The sequence below is a fragment of the Lissotriton vulgaris genome, chromosome 12, assembly GCF_964263255.1.
Source record: "Lissotriton vulgaris chromosome 12, aLisVul1.2, whole genome shotgun sequence".
NCBI lineage: Eukaryota > Metazoa > Chordata > Amphibia > Caudata > Salamandridae > Lissotriton > Lissotriton vulgaris.
Window position 1 is genome coordinate 732,620,820 of NC_141700.1, and position 23,018 is coordinate 732,643,837.

At 46.5% G+C, this 23,018-nt stretch overlaps 1 protein-coding gene across 1 annotated transcript in view; it reads left to right on the top strand.

Annotated features, from left to right (window-relative positions):
• The first annotated feature begins 1,626 nt into the window (after positions 1-1,626).
• Positions 1,627-23,018, top strand: part of LOC147678425 (uncharacterized) — a 66,011-nt gene continuing 44,619 nt past the window's right edge. The window contains exons 1-3 of the mRNA XM_086945626.1: positions 1,627-1,648; positions 2,893-3,009; positions 16,269-16,628. Of these exons, the coding sequence (XP_086801752.1) occupies positions 1,627-1,648; positions 2,893-3,009; positions 16,269-16,628 (499 nt within the window). The remainder of the gene's footprint in view (positions 1,649-2,892; positions 3,010-16,268; positions 16,629-23,018) is intronic.

A 23,018-nucleotide genomic window follows, 5' to 3' on the forward strand; every position in this document is an offset into this window, starting at 1 on the left:
ATTTCGATATTTTGTCAGACATTCGGTGGGGGGGGGTGTTGGAAAAGCAACATAATTACATTTTTGATAGGCAGATGGCGTGTGTGTAGGGGCCCACTCTCCAAGCCAACTTTGACCCTGGGGACTCCGCCTTCAAGAGCCCAACACAATAATGCTGAGGGACCCATCCCTGGAACAAAGAAGATACAGGAAAGGGGGACAATGCGCTCCCTCCCCCCCGAAGGTGTGTCGTGCGTAGTTCCCGTGCCTTTGTCTGAGTGGAGCAGGATGCACAACAAGGATGCAGGCAGGAGAAATCTCTTTCTGGCTCCCTCGCTAGCACCAAAAGACGTATTGGAGTGAGCAGGGAGTCAGCTGGTCAGCGTGAGGGTTTCCTGCGCTGCCCCTGCAAAAGGCCCACCCCAGGTTCCCACTTAGAGGGGCAGAGGCTACAAATGGTTCGAAATGAAAAATGCTTTGTGATGCCACATGGACACAATGGGCCAGATGTGTCAAAGGGTTTTGCCCATTCTGTGTCTATGGGGAAATGTGTTGATACATATGGCCCAATATGAGAACACAAAGGAAAGCCACAAAGTAAACAAAGAGTGGTCGAAGCCGCAGATTAAATATTACCTGTTTCTGCATGAGGGCACATATAAGCCCCTGTGCTAGGCTCCTAATTTGCCTATTGTGATCAGTGGTATCCCCAGTTTGGGCAGGAGCACTGCCATCTTTGTTTTTCAAGTAGTTTGGGGGCTGCAGGAAGTGCAGCAGCACCCTCACCCTCCCAAAAATGTTTTTGAAACCTAGCCCTATGTCTCCTATAGGGTTGTACTCCTGCAACAGGAGAAGTTGTGTTACTTTCCAAAACTTTCTATGAGCCTGAGTTTTTGCTTTTGAAGTCTAGAGTGCAACAACCTTTTGTGGTTGGTCCTATGATTGCAGTAGTAGTTGTCTTATAAAAGTAAAAGAAAAATACTCTGAACACATTACTTATGTTGCATTGTTCAATTCAATACTTTATTGTTGAAAGTTAATGTTATACAATGTACAATTTTATAGTAAAATGAATGCGAGTGAATATTGGTGTATATATCCAATTCACTTCAATGGTATTTCACTGTTGAGTTACATTACATGACTGCTTTTACTGATGTGGTAACACCCTCACGAAGCCAGTAGGCCTACCTTATTGATAATAGCACTCTCTTATGTTATGATGTTGCATCTAGTATAGGTGCGGGGTTTTGCGGTTACGGGATCAGTACCCACTAGGGGAGTAACATAACAAGAGGGTGTCACCATAAAACTTTCCATCACCGGATTTTATTCATTTGTAATTTAATGTGAAGTGTTTAGTAGTGTGTGTGTAATAAAAGAGTTTTTCTTTTTCAAAAGAAAAAACACCAGCTGGACAATAATTTATTGAGTGTTGTTGTGTACCAGCGTTCTGGGGTTACTGGCCGACACCACTTCCCCCAATCAGACCTTCGACTGCTGTACTTCGTTAGCCTGAGAGATTCAAGTGCTACAATGGGATACTTGGTTCCCAATAAAAAGTAAATAGCAGAATTATCACTTGGGAAGGACTTACATTCTTCACAACTAATAACCCAATTTCTTAGCGAGAATGAGGCATAGGATATGGCAGTGGCCCCCCTGCAAGGTACGTGGAGGCCCCCCCTCCGGACTCTATCAGGAGCTCTCTGCCGATGTGCTTTGCTGAGGGGCCCCCTGGAGCATGGGGGCCCCCCGCACCACAGGGTCTGCAGGAGCCTGTGTTACGCCCCTGGGATATCGAGAGGGAGTAGTGGAAAATGAGAAATGGTGAAATGAGGACAACATGGAAGGCAGGGCTGAAGGGTGTAAAACAACGCTATGCAGTCACGAGGGTTTGGGGCGGGGGAGTCATGGAGAATGTAAAATGGCAATACGGAGAAAAAGTGCTAGAGAATATTGAATGGTTGGATTTAAGGAGAGTGGGTGATGCGTTAGGGGAAAATAAGGGTGGATGAGAACATTGTGTGTGGCTATAGGGATTAAGGAGGAGAAAAATGTTGGACATCAGCATTGTGTAAGGTAGCTAGATGAGAGATCAGAGGAAGGGCATGTGGTGAATGAGATATGGAAAGTGGTTAAGGAAGATTGCGATATGGGGATGTGAGGAATGTAGCCTTGCTTGCATGTCCAGCACGCCACTGGATAATCACTGCAGGATGAGAAGACAAGGGTCAAGCGGATGTAGAATAAGAAAAAAGTGGTGAGTGGGTTGGGGAGGGGTGACGTAACACCCCCAAAAAAGGAAACAAACATAAAAGGGCACAGGGGGAACCCCCTGTAAATAAAAATATTAGAAAAAGAAAGCAAGTAGTGGAAACTGCAGAATGGAAGTTTGACAAACAAAAGAGCAATATACAGAATGCAGGGAGAGGAAGGGCCGGTGAAGGGCCAATCTCACCATGGAAACTCACCAACATAAAGCGTGTGTTGGGGAGTCTCGCTTGCTGGGATGTCCTGGCACCAAAACATACTGGGTCACTGTGGGGGACAGAAGGGAGCTTGTTGTACCCTTAGTATAGCAGTTTCCGCAGCAATCCTCACTTCTGTTCTCCACAGCGACTCAGTGTCTAGTCAGGCCTCCATTCGTTTCTTTCCATGTTGCTATTGGTTGCAAGAGTGAGAGACTGAAATGTGGAGGGCACGGCACCACCCGTGTGTCTCCATGCAGGTAAAGGGCCTGCATGCAACATTGTGGGAGGTGTGGTTGTGTTCTCTCCTCTCCTCTGTGGACAATGATGAAACACAGTTGTCTCACACTTGCCTTTTGCTCAATAAGCCAACATGCACAGTGTAGGTGTGATTCAGTGCTTCTCTGTGTGTTATATTCATGAGGTATTTCTTATTTTGCAGTTGCAAAAGGGAGAAGGTTGACTCATCAAAGCCCTCGTCACCGGACAGGAAGCAGGACTGTTGCCAAGCATGGAAAGGCAGCCCCCAAAGTGTTGGGAAACAAGGGAACCATCTCGGGTGTGTATAAGTTCTAAAACTTAAAAATACTGAGTGAATGTTGTGGACACAGAAAGCTGACCCCCAAGGCATCATCATTTTAATCCAAAACTTTACTGTATTGAGGTGAGTCCACCTCTTGAGACAACCCGCTGCCCACCTCCACAAGGTCTTCAACTTGCTCCTACGTACCTGATAGGCTCCACTCAAATCTATGTCAAACCTACAAGTGGTTTCAAATCAAATCATAGTTTAGTTTATTTCAGATTTTTAACAATAAAAAATACTGTAAGCATAGAATGAGACAGAAAAACAACCGTAATACTATCGCAAACAACCACCAACATGTAGTTGGTGGTTTTTGCGATTCCTTATGCCATATTTGCATAACTTGGGTGCCTCATACATTCCATTTAAGAAATCGCAAATTGCGATTTCTTAAATGCATGCGCAAAATAAGGAATCGCAAATTTTGCGATTCCCTATTTTGTGAAGTCGTTTTTCTTTTATACATACCATTAAGCCTAATTGCGATCACAAACGCCGAAATTCTGCGAATTTCGGCGTTTGCAATCGCAATTTTGAATGATACATATGGCCCTTTTGAGTGGAACTGCACAGTTTTATACTGCGCTCACAATATAATGCTGAGCAAATCAACCCAATGCTTTGCGTCACCAGGTAGCGCCCATGCATATCCTCTGTAAATAACCCCACTAATGTTCCAATAATTTTTAAAACGTATTTTTGCTTATGGGAATGACTGCCTATATGAGACACGCCTGCCAATCCTTCTTGGCAAGTTAGAGAAACAAGATCACATTACATGTACCTTTCCCCCAAGATACAAGACTTCCTAACTCCCTCTCTAAATAAATGGAAAGTAGACCTGTTATTGATGAACAGAACTCCTCTAGAATAGGAATGATAGCAATGTATATGGACCATTTATTATGGTTCCAAATTCACAACAGCACGGTTGCAATGCAGATTCCTATCCATACAGAGGACTTACTGCCCCATCCAAGCTCCAAAAACGTGGTGTCTTGTCTGATAAAGCATTTTGGAGTAATAATGAATGTACAAGGAGGCCCCTCACACAAAAGCTACTCCATACTAAATGTGTTTCACCGCTAAGGGGGCGAGATTGTCTACCATATTGAAAATGTTTTTTGAGATATAGGAGTGAATAAAACCCTACATTTGTATGCAGCAGATCCCCTGATTCCACTCCACAACTAGTTAATTTGGACCTGCTCCTAATAGACCTTTATAATAGCAATGGGCCTGAAAGTGGTTTTGTTTGAATAAATGTTAGTCAGAAATGTGCTACTCCACATCTGGAGGGTCTTGTTACTATTTACACATTCTTCAGAAAACACTCCCGAAAGATTCTCCAAATCTACCCAGAAAGATAGACCATTTTGGGACAGAAATATATGTTTTTTTATTGACTCTAACAACCCAAAATAAAAAGAATCAAGAGTGATCTGGTCATAGAGTTGTATGCCAGCCTGTAGAGCAATAAAAGAAAGGGTTGTGAATCACTTGTGATTTCACATGAACTAAGGGCTGATCATCAACTGGATGGTCAGCCTTTTGTATGGTGACAGTACTTACAGCTCCATGTAATATGAAAATTGACTCAAGAAGAAATTAGAGAAATAAAGAAACTAGATATTCTTGACGTGTAGCTAAATTTGTCTACCAGATGCTCAAGCTGGCAATAGGAAATTCAGTGATTTATTCATATTTTTGGATCTACCGTGCTAGTTATTACTTAGGTCAATCTTAGTAGGATCAATCAAAAGGCCCTCATGGTGATTCGCCTTCATCCCTTTGGTAGGTGTTTAACGCAGCAAAAGGTTACCATCCACCTAAGATAATGCTGCAATTCATGTCCATGGGGTCCTTATCGGTAGAGATCTCTCATGACTATGATGCAGGCTTTAAAGTTTTTAGGAGTCGGTTTCAGGATAAACATTAGTGCAAACTTGCTACCGGCTTCCTACTGGAAGATTGGAGAGACAAGCTGAGACATTATTGTTGTCAATTTTTAATAGGCCAGACTGGCATCAGCGAACTAGGTAAGCACCAAAGTCATTGGGGTATAAGAAAAGTGGCCCATGTACATGATGCATTCTTTTGTTCTTCTCTTTCAGGCAGAGATGATAAACGTTGTACCTTTGGTAGGCTGCATTTGCGCTTCTCAGTGAGATACACTTTACAACATCAGCATTTCGAAGAGGAGATGCAATTGACAATCCATATTTCACCAATTGGTGCTTCAATGGTTGGATCCTCATGACCGGTTAATGTATTTTCTTCTTCCTCCCTTCCTTATTGTAATGACGGATGCTTCAGGCCTAAACTGAGGAATACGCTAGGAAAACTGCCCTTGATTTCTTTTTCCATCTATTCAGTGGAACTTTAGGAAGCATCTTCATTGAATGTAGCTGTCTATAGTTCTGTTAGTACTCAAAAACTTTGCTTCATTAGAGCGGCACTAGGGAGCAGGGTTTATGTTGGCAAGATGGTGGTAAAAGGGTATTTGAACAAACTGCTTGGTTCACAATTCTTGTCTGAGACTATGGAAGTTTGTTCCAAGCAGAGATGCTATGTCTTTAGTTACCCATGTCAGAGATGTGGATAGTGCTCAGTTGGACAAGCTGAACAACCGAACAGGGCCTGTCCAACCGCGCAAGCATTTTGGCCAGATCCAGCCAGTTGTTCAGGGTTGTGCGTTTGGTTCAAGACACCTGTGTTGGATTTCTAAATTTCAAGATGTGGGGTCCTATGGCAATGATACCTGGATTCACCCATCAACAGAATTTCTCCTGTAAACATCCCTGTCTGTCTCTCTTACTCCTAGAGTCTTGACAGAGCTTGAGAGGGGGAGTTTCTGATATTTCTGGTGGTTCATCTATGCCACATACTAATCCTATCAGAAGCTGATTTTCTTGATAGTTCCTTGTCTACTACAATTATCAGTCTTACTCCCCTCTGGGTGCCAGAGACTAAGGCAATTGGCAAGGGAGTGAAAGCACTACTATACAAAAAAGGGCTACCGGCACCTAGCCGTTGCTCTACAATTCTTGAAGCACAGCTTTCACCCTGAAAGCATATAATAAGCATTGGGCTTCCTTTGGAGCTTGGTGCAAGGACAAGTGTTCGCTGCTATTGGAATGTGACTGTAGTAAAATATGGCCCTTTCTATAAGTTGGATTTGATCTGAGGCTTGCAACCTCTGCTTCCCAGGCAGATATCAAGATATCAAGACCCTTAGACAACCTAGAGACGAGCTGGTGGAACGAATGCATTTGTTGTTAGTGTGCACCAGTGTTAATGAACACAAGACGTATAGACAGACGCATCTGTCCTGATGAGATCCACAGATTGACACAAGGGTTCAAATGTCGATGACACACATTGTGTTGTCTAAATGGAGATCTAAAGCCATGATGGACTTTAGACAACTTGGAATGTTTTGTGTAGTTATATCCTCACAGTCACTAGTATGTGCACTGTGCCATCTGCACTATTGTCTATTGTATTGTTAATGTAATATTAATTGCCTGTGACTTATGATTACAGAGCTTGTTGTCTCCACACAGAGTGGCTCTTCAATATATTTGTTTGGAATATATTACTTTGATTGATTTGTTCTTTCCAGTGGGATATAGCAGTTCACCTGCTAGATTCAACCCCGCCCAACCACTGTGTTATGTTAATTTTGTTATAAATTAGCATTGCTTTTCCTTTACAAGGTGCACATCAAAGTGCCTTCTTGCAACAGTAAAACTAATTAAAAAAACGGTAGCAAAAGAGAAAAGCACTGGCAAAGCCAATAGTTTAGAGTAAATATCTTACTTTATCAATTGTATAAGGCAAGTGGTATCCTTGTTAAAAATATCTGTGTTGTTAATGTCATTTACAAAAATATAGTTTTAAAAAATATCTTTTTTTAATTATCTTTATGTATTTTCGTTTATATTTTAATTGTATATGTTAAAAATTGTTTGTATAATTGTTAATGTTTTTAAGTATAGTTTGTAATTGTTAGTTATTTTTAAATGTTATGTAATTGTTAAGTGTAATTATCTGAAAGAGACACGTTAGTGATAGATTCCTTACCTTAGAATATCCCCAGGCGTCAGACTGGATCCGGAAAGTTTTGCGTAGCAGTACCCTTGCGCGTCGGTAGGCGTCGTCTGCGGCTCAGCGTCCGTCGTTGGCGTCGTGGGCGCCGTGATGACGTCGTCGGAGTACTTAGAAGCCGCCTCCGCGTGCTGACGTCAGTTCTTCTTTTTTCCGCGCCAGCCAGCGCAGATCTGGAAAAAGCAGTAACCCAGTAAATTTTTGACTAACTTTTTTGAGATCACTTTGATCCTTCTCGAAGTCTTGCGACTCCGATCGGTGCCGTAGGGATGCCTGGTTTCAAGCATTGTGACGATTGTGACCGCACCATGTTGGTCACGGATCCTCACCGCCTGTGCCTGACGTGTCTAGGCATCAACCACGACGACGAGGCCTGCCCCGACTGTCGGGCCCTTTCGAGGAAAGCCAGGCGGGAGCGGTCCCGCAGGCGGCTTGAACTCTGGCAGTCGGCCCCGCGCCGAGTGAGATCCCGGTCCCAGTCCCACGGGAGGTCGAGGGACAGGTCGCGGGGATGGAGCCATCACAGCTCCAGGAGTCGGCACCACTCCTCCGGGTCCAAGTCGTCAGGTAAGAAACACAAGAAGTCTAAGAGGCATCATCGCTCTTCTGACTCCCCCCGACGCTCCCGCGACGCGGCCGGGGGTTCGGGTGACACCGCCCACGCGGCTCCTCCGGAGTCGCGGGCATCGCGTCCCGCCCCATACCCTCCGGTCCCTGGGCTGAACGCGACGCCGGAGGAGATTGAGCGCTTCCTCATGGCTATGAGGTCCCTTTCTCCTCCGACGGGCTCCGCGGTGCCTTCGGGCCCAGCGGACCCGTCTGGGGGCCCTAGCGGGTCCGGGGCTCCGACCTCGACGCCGTCGGGTGCTTCGGCCCCGATGCCGCCGGCGCCGCAGTGCCCGGTGCAGCAGGGCCCCACGATCCCGACACCGCCAGTGCCCTCGGGCCCGGCGCCGCAGGGAACAGCGGCACCGGCGCCGCCGGCGCCTTCTGGCCCTGCGCCGCAGGACGCCGCTGGGCCTTCCTCGGGCTCTGGATCGTCACCGGTGGACCTTACGACCCCCCCGGCGCCGGTCCGTCTGGTGTCACCTCCAGCGCCGTCTTCGGGCGGCGCCGCCCCCGATACCTCCTTTGCTTCGGTTCCGACGTCGGGACGGCGTTTGGAGATTTTTACTTCTATGAACCGACCTCATTCAATTACAACCCTGAATCTCAGGAGATGGGTGATGAGGAGGATTGGGAGGGGTCTAAGGACCCTCTGGCCAAGGAGTGTCAGTCTCATGCGGACTGGGCAGGAGACCTTGGGGAGGCCAGTGGCCTGGACACCTCTCCGGACACTGGATTTGTCTCTCCTCCTACCGTGGCTTCGGAGGAGGGGGCTACCTATGGTGTGGTGTTGACGAGGGCTGCCAAGGCCTCGCGGCCGTGAGGACTAACCTCCTCACAGAGGTCCTTAAACCGCAGTCATGCTCGGCTGAGCCTCTGCTGCCCTTTAATGAGGCCTTGACCGATGTTCTTTTGGGCACTTGGTCCAGGCCCGCTACAGGTTCGCCCGTAGATAGGGACGTGGCCAGACGCTTCCGCCCGGCTCCGGGCGACCCATGTTTCCTGTCCTCCCACCCCACCCCCGAGAGTCTGGTCATCCAGGCCTCTAATTCCCAGACCGCATTCCCGACGGCCCCGCCGGACAGGAAATCCAAGAGGTATGAGAATTATGGAAAGAAGATATTCTCCTCCCTTAGTTTGGGACTGCGGTCTTCCAACACTGCATGCCTCTTGGGCCGCTACACCCATTCTCTGTGGGAGACGGTGGCGGAAGTGCTGCCAGAGTGCCCGTTGGAGGTACGGGCCAAACTCGGCCAAGCCCTTGTGGAGGGCCTAGATGCAGCCAAGTATTCCATCAGGTGTGGGCTGGATACCACCGATTTGTTAGGCAGAGCGATGGCTACGACAGTGGCGGTGAGACGCCACGCCTGGCTGAGATCCGCCAATTTTTCGGCAGATGTCCAGAACACTCTGATGGACATGCCGTTCGATGGCCGTCGCCTCTTTGGCGACAAGGCAGACCACGCGCTTGAGCGCTTTAAGGACTCCAGAACTACGGCCAGTCCTTGGGCCTCTCTGCCCCGCGCCAGCAAACGGGTGCCTTTCGCTCCTTTCGTGGCCAGGGAAGGGGCGTCCCCACACGTGCCGCCTGCCACTCGCCGCAGACTGTCGTCCAGCGCGGCGGCGGCCGTGGGAACCGCCGCGGAGGCGGTCGGGGAAACAGGCGGAGTCAGTCCACACATTCCACCGCAGCATCCACCTCTAAACCCTCCTAGTCCGTGCTTTTCGGCCCATGTGACGCCAGTGGGAGGCAGGGTTCGCCATCACCACTCTCACTGGCGCACTGTCACTTCGGACAGGTGGGTGCTGCAGATCGTCCGGAGGGGCTACTCCCTCCCCTTCGAGATGACCCCTCAAGCCATGCCACCGCAACACCACCGCGTATCGGGGTATCACTTGCGGCTCCTGCAGGAGGACGTTTCAGCCCTCTTGGCCAAGGGGGCCATCGAGTGCGTTCCTGGGCCAGAAGTAGGACGTGGTTGCTACTTCCACTACTTTCTGGTACCCAAGAAGGGCAAAGGGGGCCTACGCCCTATCTTGGATCTGAGGAACGTCAACGGCTTCCTCCGGAAGGAGAAGTTCAAAATGCTGACTCTGGCTCAGGTCTTAGCTGCCCTAGACCCAGGAGACTGGATGGTAGCGTTGGACTTGCAGGACGCGTATTTCCATATCCCCGTCCTGCCGGCCCACCGGCTTTACCTGCGGTTCACGGTAGGCCACGAGCACTTTCAGTTTACCGTGCTCCCCTTCGGCCTTACCAGCGCCCCACGGGTGTTCACAAAGGTGATGACGGTGGTCGCAGCTCATCTGCGCAGGTTGGGGGTCTCATTCTTCCCCTACCTCGACGACTGGTTGTTGAAGGCGTGCTCGCCCCAGACAGTCGTCAGCCACCTCCAGACTACGGTGGATCTCCTGCACCAGCTGGGATTTTCCATCAATTTGCCGAAGTCGCACCTGTGTCCCTCTCAGAAGCTCCTTTTCATCGGAGCGTTTCTCGACTCGGCGCAGTTTCGGGTTTACCCGCCCGAACAGCGGATTTGGGATATACAGGCTCTGATTCCAATCTTCCGGCCTTTATCCCGGGTTTCGGTCAGGTTGACGCTGCGGCTTCTGGGGCTGATGGCCTCCTGCATCCTTATGGTGCATCACGCAGCGTGGCGGATGCGGGATTTGCAGTGGGACCTGAAGATTCAGTGGACCCAGCATCAGGGCAACCTGTCTGACCATGTCCTGATCTCGGAGGGCACTGCAAGACAGCTGCAGTGGTGGCTCACGGACCGCGATTGGGTCAACGGCAGATCCCTCTCCCTTCCCCAACCGGAGCACGTAGTTGTGACGGACGCGTCCCTCCAGGGCTGGGGAGGCCACATGGGAGAGGCAGAGATCAGAGGCCTCTGGTCTCCGACGGAGTCCCGGCTCCATATCAACCTTTTGGAGCTGCGGGCGATTCGTCCAGCACTGAAGACATTCCTCCCGTCTGTCCGAGGGAGTGTAGTGCAAGTGTTCACGGACAACACCACCGCCATGTAGTACTGCAACAAACAGGGCGGGGTGGGGTCGTGGACCCTCTGCCAGGAGGCTCTGCGCCTCTGGCAATGGCTGGAACATCAGGGCGCGTCTTTGATGGTTCAACACCTGGCTGGTTCTCTGAACGCCAGGGCGGACAAACTCAGCCGCAGGTGCATGATGGATCACGAATGGCGTCTGAACTCGGACGTGGCGCAAGGTCTCTTTCTGCAGTGGGGAGAGCCTTGGTTAGATCTATTCGCCACCGAAGAGAACGCGCGATGTCATCAGTTCTGCGCGTTGGAATTTCTAAGGCGGCACACTCTCAGAGACGCTTTTCGTCGCGAGTGGAGTTGCGGTCTGTTGTACTCCTTTCCGCCTATACCACTTCTGCCCAGAGTGCTGAAGAAGATCAAGCGCGACCGGGCACAAGTCATCCTTGTGGCTCCGGACTGGGCACGAAGGTACTGGTATCCCGAGCTACTCAGTATGTCAGTCGATCCCCCGGTTCCTCTGCCTCTTCAGGAGGTCCTTCTGTCACAGCAGCAGGGGACGGTCCTCCACCCGAACCTGTCCAGTCTCCACCTCCATACTTGGAGATTGAGCGGCGACAGTTGCGGCCATTTGACTTGCCTCCTGAAGTCTGTAACATCATTCTGGCAGCCAGGCGTCCCTCCACAAAGTCGGTATACGCCTGCAGGTGGAATAGATTTGTGGCATGGTGCACAGCAAAGGCTGTGGATACCCTTAATGCCCCCCTTTCTGAGGTTCTCCACTGTATTCTCTCTCTTGCCCAGCAGGGCTCTGCTCTGGGCACGGTCAAGGGCTATCTCTCAGCTCTTTCAGCCTTTCTGAGGCTGCCTGACCAACCTTCTTTGTTCAAGTCCCCTATCGTTAATCGATTCCTGAAGGGCATCACTCATACGTTCCCTCCTGTTCCCTTCGTGATCCCTCAGTGGGACTTGAACCTGGTTCTTACGTTTCTGATGTGTGCTCCTGTTGAGCCCCTTCACAACTGTCCTCTTCGCCTTCTTTCTTTGAAGTCTGCCTTCCTGGTAGCCGTCACCTCTGCCAGGAGAGTGAGTGAGCTCTAGGCTCTGTCTTGTAAGCCTCCTTTCCTTTCAGTCCATCCGGACAAGGTTGTTTTACGAACAAGGCCCTCCTTTCTACCCAAGGTAGTAACGGCCTTCCACATTGGGCAATCCATCACTTTGCCCACCTTCTTTCCGCTCCGCACCCCTCGAGAGAGGAAGAGAGGCTCCACCGTCTGGACCCAAAACGTGCGCTCTCATTTTATTTGAATCGCACACAACAGTTCCGGGTGGATGATCAACTCTTTGTTGGATACGCGGGCGCTAAGAAAGGGAAAGCGGTGCACAAGCGGACCATCTCCCAGTGGATCATCTTGTGCATCCAGGCGTGTTACTCCTTGGCTAAGAAGGAATCCCCTGTTGGGCTGAGGGCTCATTCCACTCGGGCCACAGCCACTACAACTGCCTTGGGCCCGAGGTGTGCCCTTGCAGGACATTTGCCAGGCGGCTACGTGGGCCTCGCTGCAAGTCCGGAGGGATGGCTACTTTGGCCGTTCCGTCCTCCAGGACTTTCTGGTGTGATTATTGGTACGCAGACCCACCACCACGGGGTTGGTATTGCTGGGGTATCTATTCTAAGGTAAGGAATCTATCACTAACGTGTCTCTTTCAGATGCACAAGTTACTACTTGTGTAAAGATATATCTGTAAGAGACATTAGTTAGGGATAGATTCCTTACCGACCCACCCATCCTCCCCGTTCTGCGAACCAATATCTAGGGTTAAGGTCATCCCCTTTCAGGGCCCTAGTTTCATGGCACCAGTGTTGGTTTTTGGCATGGCTCTGCGCTTCTGCTGCGGAAAAGCTGTGTCTAAGAACTGACGTCAGCACGCGGAGGTGGAGTCTAAGTACTCCGACGACGTCATCACGGCGCCCACGATGCCGATGAGGGACGCGGAGCCGCAGACGACACCTACCGACGCGCAAGGGTACTCATACGCAAAACTTTCCGGATCCAGTCTGACGCCTGGGGATATTCTAAGGTAAGGAATCTATCACTAACTAATGTCTCTTACAGATATATCGTTACACAAGTAGTAACTTGTGCTATAGTTCCATACCGGGTTGGGAGGTTTGTAGTGTTACAGGGTGGGAGGTTAAGTTAAATAATTATTAGTAATTATTATTTAATTTGTAATTAATATTAATAATTTAATTGATAATTGTTTGTTATATTTTAGGTGCAGGTTGTTGGGGTTGCAAGTGGAAAGGGTGTGAAGTTAATTCATTATAGTTAACCAATAATTTGTTATGCATATTAATGATTTCATTGATAATGAATTATGTAAATTGTGTAAATAATATGGTGTGGGTTGTTGGGTTTTTTAGGGGTACAGAGTGGGAAGTTAATTAAGAAATAATGTATTTATAATTTATTATTGATACATAATTATGTAAATTGTGTAATTATGAAATGTTTAAGTTATGTGTAAGCTGTGGGTTGTTTAGTTTATAGTGGAATAGGGTGGTAAGTTAAGTACTAATTAATTAGTAACTTTTATTGAAATAAATAATGTATTCATCATTTTTCAAATAATTTATCAATTATTTTTTATGTTATATATTAGGTTTTTTTGTTGTGTTGGTAGGAGAATAGGGTGGGACATTTTTTTAAGCATTAATACATTAAAAATTATGTATTTATTTATTAATAATCGTTTTATTTATTACTTAATATGTTAGTTGTGTTGTACTTTTTTATTTCAATTACATTTTTATAGTTGGCTGCTATGTTGTTGAGAATATAGCGAGGCATTTTAATTAAATTAATATTTTTTTTATTCATATTAATTATTACAAATTGTAAGAATTATGTATTGTTTAATCATTTTTTTTAAATGTTGACATATAACTTTTATTTTAAGAATTTTATATTTTTGGTTAATTAACAGACTTGTTAAAATATTTTATTTGTTTGAAGTGAACTACTCTCTCTACTGCTGCACAGAGTGGAGTGGGAATAGTAAATGTTAACCTTCTGGAGTTCAATGCTTTCTTTACTGTTGCACAAACTGGAGTGGGAATGGTAAATTTTACTACTCTGGTGTCCCAACACTTTTCTTACTTTTCCATAGACTGGAGTGGGAATAGTAGATTTTACCCCTCTGAGGTCTTACGCCTGTTTTACCGTTGCACAGACTGGATTGAGAACAGAACATTTTTCCCCTAGGTGTCTAACGCTTTCCCTACTGTTGCACAGACTGAAGTGGGAATAGTAAACGTCATCCCTCCGGAGTCCAACACTTTCCCTACTGTTGCACAGACTAGAGTGGGAATAGTAAACTTTTCTCCTCCGGTGTCCAACCCTTTTTCTACTGTTTGAAGATTAGAGTGGGCATAGTAAAGGTTACCCCTTCAGTGTCAAATGCTTTCCCTCCTGTGGAACAGACTGGAGTGGGAATAGTAAATTTTACCCCTACGGTGTCCAACTCTTTCCCTACTGTGGCACAGACTGAGTGGGAATCGTAGGGTAGAGGCTGTTGCCTTATGGTTAGAGCGGTCGACCTCGAAGCTGGGGAACCCGGTTCGAGTCTCGGCAATGACGTTCAACATCCTGTGATTCTGGGGAAATCACTTAATCTCCCCGTGCCTAAAAAAAATGAATGTGTCCTTGTGTAACGAAACTGGTGCTCATGTGAAGCGCTCTGATACCATATATCTTCGAGTCCAGTTCGCTCTATATAACATTTTAAAAAATAGTACATTTTACATGCTCATGTTCCTTAAGTTGTCTTCTTACTTACACAGTGACTTTTGACATACATTTGTGTGTGTGTTTGTGCAGGATAATAATCTATGCAACAGTATTGCTTACATTTCCACTTCGTAGGCACGCTATTACGACACCTTGAACATTCTGTACTAGGGATAAAGTTAATTTTGCAAATGGTATTGCTTAGTGTTGTCCAGTAGGCGACAGCTATCACAATAGGATAAACAATAGCGGCCTGACTGGCGTTTGGCATTGCAGCATGCGTGTAGTTATTATATATAGAGAATTATTTCCTTGTTAGAGGAGCATTTCACTAACACCGGGAGGTTGCTGCGTGACGGGATTCTAGGCCAGCTAATTCCTGTTTACCCCTGCGAAGATGCATGTCAAACTTATGACCAAGCTGGACAGCCTGATGACACTTACCCTCAGGTAATGGGGAGTTAGACCACCTGACAGGGATTTGGAAGATCACCCACCCTAGGCAAACTAGTTTAGGAATCTCTAGGTAGGAGTACACAAGCATATATTCCTGTCATAGCACAATGGCGGAATTGTTAATCTTTTTCACTATTTTCATAATGCCAATTATGATGTTCTGTTGCATTCTACTGATTATCGCAGTACACACATTTTATACAAGCATCGTAATGCTTCAATAAATGTTGAAACACCTTGCTGAGTATATCTTGTGTAATTCTTTTGGTTGCATGAGTAACCAAACGCAAGGGTTCTAGATCTGTTACCACAATTTCTTTGGTGGATCAGAGTTGTCATGTTCTGAGGTTGCACACACATTGGTTACCCTGTAACGTTAGGGGAACAGACGGTGCACTGTGAGCTAGCAGGACTATAGGTCAACATATCCTGAGTGTGTGCACACAGTCAGTCTGGCACAATCCTGATGTTTATGTTGTCCAAAAAATGCACAGGTTTACCAGGAAGGTATAAGCTGTATGGCACTCCCTTTAAGCTGAATGTAAAGCAACAGACTACTCTTTGTTGGAGAAGTGGTCAGGATCTGGGACAACATTCTTCTCAACAAGGCCTCTCCATCATCAACTACTTTGTTCTGAGTCCCAGGGTTTGTGCACAGCAATAAGGCTACGAGGGGCTTGGGAAACTAAGAGGTTCAAAACTAAGGGGCCGATTCCGATTTAAGCCAGAAGGGCTCCGAACCATGTTCGGAGCCCTTCCGACCGAATCGGTCAGTCCCGGTCAGGTTCCTTCCCGACCAAGCCATTCCGATGGGCTCGGTCGGGAAGCAATCCGACTCGGATTTCCGGATTACGGATGACAGGCTTGGAGAGCCTGTCTGCAGTCCGGAAATCCTCCAGTACTCCCCCGGTCGCCTCTGTGCGACCGAGGGAGTACGATGGCAGCTTTTCACTGCATTTTCGTGCCGGTCTGTCCAGCATGGAAAGGCAGTTGGAAGCTGTCTCTGGGAGCCCCCAGCAGGGCCCCCATGGGTTGCATCGTACTACCAGGGCTGTAACCGACAACAGCAGGTCGGTTGGTTCCAGCTCCGACCCGATGTCGGACGGACTTAGGTCCATCCAACATAGAATTGGCCCCTAACTGGGGACAATAATGATTCTGACTTGGAATGGATCTTATTATCTCTTATTGAGGTGCATGACGTCTTCTAAGTCAAAGCCATATGTCTGTCAAAAACTGACCATTGTGTATTTTTTGTCATTTGCAGGACATAAACAGAAGGCAACAAGAGGCAAAAGTTCTTCCAGGACAACAAAGGATGCAATCCACTCAAAGAAGTCAGAGCCTGGAAACACAGACAAGAAGGCCAGAAATGAGAGCCTTTCTAGCACGCTAAAAGGGAGAAGCAATTCTAGTAAGACCAAAGAAGGAAGCCCTCACAGGGGACAAGAAGCAGAAAACCCTGCAAAGAGGGCGAAGGTAAGAACTCCTGCTAAGAAGGCAAGCACTGGGAGCCGGACACGCAAGACTCCAACTAGGGATCCTCCCAAGACAGTGAAAGCTAGCGAAGTATCTAAGAAGCAAAAACAAACCCCCATTTTGCCTGTAAGGAAATCAACCCACTCTGGTAAGTACACCTTGAACCCATTTGCATTCCAACTTTAGGACTGCAAAAAGGCCACATAAATGTCCTCTCTAACGATCAATATGTAGTAATGCAGATGCCACCTAAAACAAAATGGGTCTAGAACAATAAAAAACAAAGGAAATGAGCCTAGAAGTTGTAGCATTTGGAGCTATCTAGATTAAAGCCATTGAGGTCTTTAGAAGTCAATAAGTTAGATAAGTTAGATTAAGTTGCCAGTATCTAAAAGATGTTGAGGTGAACAATTCCAGATTATTTAATTCCTGGTGGTGAACGTCGTCCATGGACAGAAGAGGACATGAAAGCAGGAAGATCGGAGATAATCACAATTAGGAAATCAGTATTCCTCATATAAAACATCAAAGGTGAAGAGAACATGTTTAACATTTCAAATTAAGTGTGAGGATGAAAAAACATAACCTTTAAAAATGTATTGCTGTAATTAATACCTGATATTTTGGATTCTTTCTTCACCACAGAATCCTTCTATCTACATAAATGGTATTCTTTTTCTTCAACACAAGCCTACATTGTAAAAAACATCAGGCTATCCAGAAAGCACTCACCACCCTGATTATACTTCTAAAAATGCATGGAAATAGGATATGTGCTGTAGCTTAGATTAACACCCTACATATTGTCTCATTATTATAATGGCGGGCCGATCGGTGGCGATCCGGCCGCCATCTGTACCTGATTTACCCCCAGCCATATTAGTATGGTGGGGGGTACCGTGGCGGATGGAAAGACTGTCCGCCGCTTTTCCGCTGGCAGGCAATAGTTATGATCGTTATGATTGCCTGCCATGCGGATCTGGGGCACAATATTGTGGCAGTGCCGTGCAGGCACTGCCATCCATATTAGGATGTGCATTTTTCATGGCCTTTCAAGGCTGGCAGAAATTGCATTGAGGGCCAATTATGGGCCCCCGGGGGAGTGGGCTGCACTTGGGGTACCTATGGTACCCCCCTACATTGCCATACACAAGGTGGCAGGCACTGCATGGTGCCTGTCACGTTGTGCATTGTAATGCACAACATGCCTCTTTAACATTGCAGCGGGTGCTGTTGACAGCACTGCCCGCCGCAATGTTAAAAGGCAAGAATGCGCCCGCCAGTGTGTCAGGTGCATCCTAATTGGCTTCGTGGGACTGTCGCACCTCTTGCGGTCGGTCCAATTTTCTATTACGGTGGCGGGCGGACTTTCGTAGTGGGGCCCAAAATGTTTCACACCTTGAGAGCTGCATGGTTATAAACAAATACATGCAAAGAATCTAGAAATTACGTCATTGTGGGATAGGTCTGAAATTAACCAAAGCATGCTCTCTGCCCGAAAGCTGCATTGTTATACCCCTATGAAGCCTGGGAACAAGCTATGTATTATATCATCTTAGGTCTGACAACAGTCAAAGCATTCCCCAGAGCAAGAGCTGCATTTATTTGCCCATGCAGTGCTGTTATAAAGACCATGTACTCTCAGATGAAGATCTGCAAATTACCAAATTGTTTACAACGCTGAGAGCCACATTGTAATAAACCCTATACTTCCTGGTAATGCTCTGTATATTACAGTAGATTAGGTCTGTAAATAACCAAACCATTCACCCAGGACTGTCAAAAGCTTTTGTGGGGCCAGGGCCAAAAAAGATTTGGTGCCTTTATTCGATTGCCATCTAAGTTGCAACACATAATTAAGGAAGCAAGTATGCTCTGGAAAAAGAAACTAAGGCCCTCATTATGATGTCAGGCGGACACCTCAGACACGCCATCAGTGGCGGTCCACCCGACATCCAGGGCATCAGACCGACTACCATATTACGATGCAGGCAAATGGAGTGATAATGTCGAAGGAAAAACCACCGCCTCCGGCAGGATCATAGATCCCGTCAGGACAGTGGTCGGATTCCTAACCCTACAATCGAGCTGGTGCCAGCGCAGGCACAGCCGAAGGGATTAGAATATCCCTCTCCGACTGCCTGTTCATGGCGGTCCCACCTCAATTAATAAGCAGATGTTTAGGGACTTTAGGGTCCCAAGCAGAGTCCCTGTCGCCGGTGGACCACTGCTTGGTTGCCGGGGGGGGGCACATGTAGTGCCCCCACACACATCCAGGCACCCCGTGCCACGCACCATGGTGCAAGGATGTGCACAAAGTGCCTTTTCCTACTGCGGCTTGTGACACGGCACTTACTCTGGGCTGCAGTACAAGCCACAGTAGAAAAAGGGGGTGTGTCCTGTTTGGCCAGGCAGGACCACCGACTCATTGTTGGACAGTTCCTGCTTGACACAATGGTGGGTGGCGGTCTGACCGACGGCCATCGTAATGAGGCCCAAAGTATTGTTGCTACATAGTACTGTAGCATCATTAGGTGTGTCAAGCAGGAAGAGGTTAGGACTGCTTTTTACTATATAAATAGATGTCACATAAGTGCAGGCTGCCATTAAGTGTTATCTCCATTAGGAGCAAAGAGCCACAGCTACCCCTTCCCTGGTGCTTATGAAGGCCCTGCATTAACCATCCTGAAAGCTGCATAGTTATGCTCCCTATTGTAATTGTTCATTTAGAATTTCAGAGTAGGTATGTGCACAACTGAAGCTCCTTGCTCTCATACAAAAAAAAAAAAATATATATATATATATATATATATATATATATATATATATATATATATATATATATATATATATATATATATATATATATATATATATATATATATATATATATATATATATATATATATATATATATATATATATTACCTACTGGCGGTTGCCAGTAGGTAGTTATAGTTAGGACCTAGTTTCCATAGGAAATCCGCGACATTCTATTGAGAATAACTTTGGCGCCGGTGGACGAATCTTTGCGAATTTCTCAAAGAAGATGGCCTGCTCTGCTCCGCTCCTTCCCTGAAAGTTTGGGGGGGATTCGTCAAGTGGGGGCTGAGATAAAAGGGGGGTCCCAAAACGTGTTTTCCCATGTTATTTTCCATAGGACGTTTACACACGGCTACAGCTCGAACGGCTGAATGGATTTATAAGAAATTTGGTAGAAAGGTAGAGTCCGGCTCGCAGATTACGCTTTTCTTTGAATGGTGTAAATCTGTTCAGTAGTTGCTGAGAAAATTAACTTTGAAAAAATATATATTGTTCTACATTGGGCTATATATATATGTTAGATCCCAAATGTAGCCCAATGTAGCCCAATGTAGCCCAAAGATGGCCACCAGAGACAAAAAAAAACAAATGTAGCCCAAATATCAGCCAGATGTAGCCCAACTATTGCTCAGTGACAGAAAGTCCCAGAGTGTTCTAAAGAACAACTAGAGTGCTAACAGTCTTACTTATGACAAAAGTATGGCACACCTGAAGTCATCTTGATTGGAATAAAGTGTTAACACTTAAAACATTTAATTTGCAAAGGAACAAAATGAGGGGGTTCATTTTGCCATAGAAATTATGATTAGTGCTGAAGAAAGAAAAATTAGGGCACATTTTGAGTGACTTCTCAAATCCTCTTATATTTCATTAAAAAAATTCTGATATGCAGTCTCCCAAGATGGCCACCAGAGACAAAAGAGCCCAAATGTAGCCCAAATATCAGCCAGATGTAGCCCAACTATAGCCCAATGACAGTTGTTAGGACCTAGTTTCCATAGGAAATCCGCAACATTCTATTGAGAATAACTTTGGCGCCGGTGGACGAATCTTTGCGAATTTCTCAAAGAAGATGGCTGCTCCGCTCCGCTCCTTCCCTGAAAGTTTGGGGGGGATTCGTCAAATGGGTGCTGAGATAAAAGGGGGTCCCAAAACGTGTTTTCCCCATGTTATTTTCCATAGGACGTTTAGACACGGCTACAGCTCGAACGGCTGAATGGATTTTCTTCCAAATCACTTCCGGTCGCCACATCTTCCGTCACCTCCTCTTTAGCTAATGTCTTTCCGTGCTTTCAACCAGTTACCCAGGAACAAATAAAAAACACACTTCTGACCATTAAATCAGGTTCACCTCTCGACCCTTGCCTCAGACCAGCTTTAGAAGTTATCCTACCGGCTCTCACACAGGTCTGCAATCTGATACTGCGGTCAGGCCAATACCCTAATTCGCTCAAAAACACGCTATTAAAGCCGCTGTTAAAAAAACCTTCGCTCGATAAAAATGAGCTGAAAAATTACCGACCAATTGCCAGCTTACCGTTCATTGCTAAGACCATTGAAAAGATCATGAACACTCAGATCTCTGAGTTCATCGAGGTTCACCAGCTCCTGGACGATACGCAGTTTGGGTTCCGAAAATTTCACGGGACCGAGACCGCCCTGATTAAAGCCGCGGATGACATCAGGGAGATTAGGGACCAAGGTGGCACTGCCATATTGGTGCTGCTAGACCTATCAGCGGCTTTTGACACGGTCGACCACAACATCTTGGTCGACCGTGTCCAAGGATTTGGCATTTGTCACTCTGCCAAAAACTTAATAGCCTCCTTCCTTGCCAATAGAACGCAGGCGGTCATCCTAGGACCCTTTCAATCAGCACAACTCTCCGCCCCTTGTGGTGTCCCTCAAGGCTCTTCCCTTAGTCCGACACTTTTTAACATCTATGTGTCGGACCTAGCTAAGACCATCAAAGCTCATGGGATGAGCCTTACCTCGTACGCCGACGACACCCAACTAGTGTTGGCGATCAAGGGTGACGGAGAGCAAGTAGCTGAAAAATTTAAGAAAGGGCTCCTAGACATAGGAGACTGGATGGAAACCAACTGCTTAAAGCTAAACTCAGAGAAAACTGAGGTGCTTATTTTCGGTCCATTGTCCCCAGCCTGGTCCACCAGTTGGTGGCCAGAGACCTTTGGTACCCCTCCCACACCGACCTCGAAGGTCAGGAATCTGGGGGTTATCTTCGATGATGGACTGAATTTCATGGATCACGCCAATAAGACAGCATCCACAGCGCACCTAAAACTTAAAATGATTCGCAAAATTCGTCCTTTTCTACCCGAATCTGCGATCAAGACACTGGTCTCGGCTCTTGTCCTCTCATCCCTGGATTATTGTAACGGTTTATTTCTCAATGCGCAATCTCGAGTCACCACAAAACTTCAAACTATACAGAATGCAGCAGCCCGTCTCATTACCGGCAAAACAAAGTTCGAACCTATTTCCCAAAACATAAAAGACCTTCACTGGCTGACTGTACAAAAAAGGATCCACTTCAAGGCTCTCTGTATAGTCTTTAAATCAGTTAATAATCGAGGACCACATTTTTTGAGAGACAAACTTCAACTTTACACACCGACAAGAGCTTTACGCTCAGCCACTCTTAATCAACTGTCTGTTCCACGCACCAAAACAGTGTCCTGGGGAGACCGTCGCTTTCTGGTGGCGGCCCCCAGACTTTGGAACACCTTGCCTCTCAATATCAGACGAAGTGCCACGCTGTTTCAGTTTCGTAAACTTCTGAAAACCTGGCTGTTCTCTCATTAACCTTGCTCAACTGTCATCCTGTTTATTCTTCTCTCCCACTTCTTCAATAATGGTTTTCAGCGCCTTGACGCCTAAGGGTATAAGTAGCGCTTTACAAGTGTCAAAAATAAATAAATAAATAAATTTATAAGAAAGTTGGTAGAAAGGTAGAGTCCGGCTCGCAGATTATGCTTTTCTTTGAATGGTGTAAATCTGTTCAGTAGTTGCTGAGAAAATTAACTTTGAAAAAATATATATTGGGCTACATTGGGCTATATATATGTTAGAGCCCAAATGTAGCCCAATGTAGCCCAATGTAGCCCAAAGATGGCCACCAGAGACAAAAAAAAACAAATGTAGCCCAAATATCAGCCAGATGTAGCCCAACTATAGCCCAATGACAGAATGTCCCAGAGTGTTCTAAAGAACAACTAGAGCGCTAACAGTCTTCCTTATGACAAAAGTATGGCACACCTAAAGTCATCTTGATTGGAATAAAGTGTTAACACTTAAAACATTTAATTTGCAAAGGAACAAAATGAGGGGGTTCATTTTCATTTTGCCATGGAAATTATGATTAGTGCTGAAGAAAGAAAAATTAGGGCACATTTTGAGTGACTTCTCAAATCCTCTTATATTTCATTAAAAAAATTCTGATATGCAGTCTCCCGAGATGGCCACCAGAGACAAAAGAGCCCAAATGTAGCCCAAATATCAGCCAGATGTAGCCCAACTATAGCCCAAAGACAGTAGTTAGGACCTAGTTTCCATAGGAAATCCGCAACATTCTATTGAGAATAACTTTGGCGCCGGTGGACGAATCTTTGCGAATTTCTCAAAGAAGATGGCCTACTCCGCTCCGCTCCTTCCCTGAAAGTTTGGGGGGGATTCGTCAAGTGCAGGCTGAGAT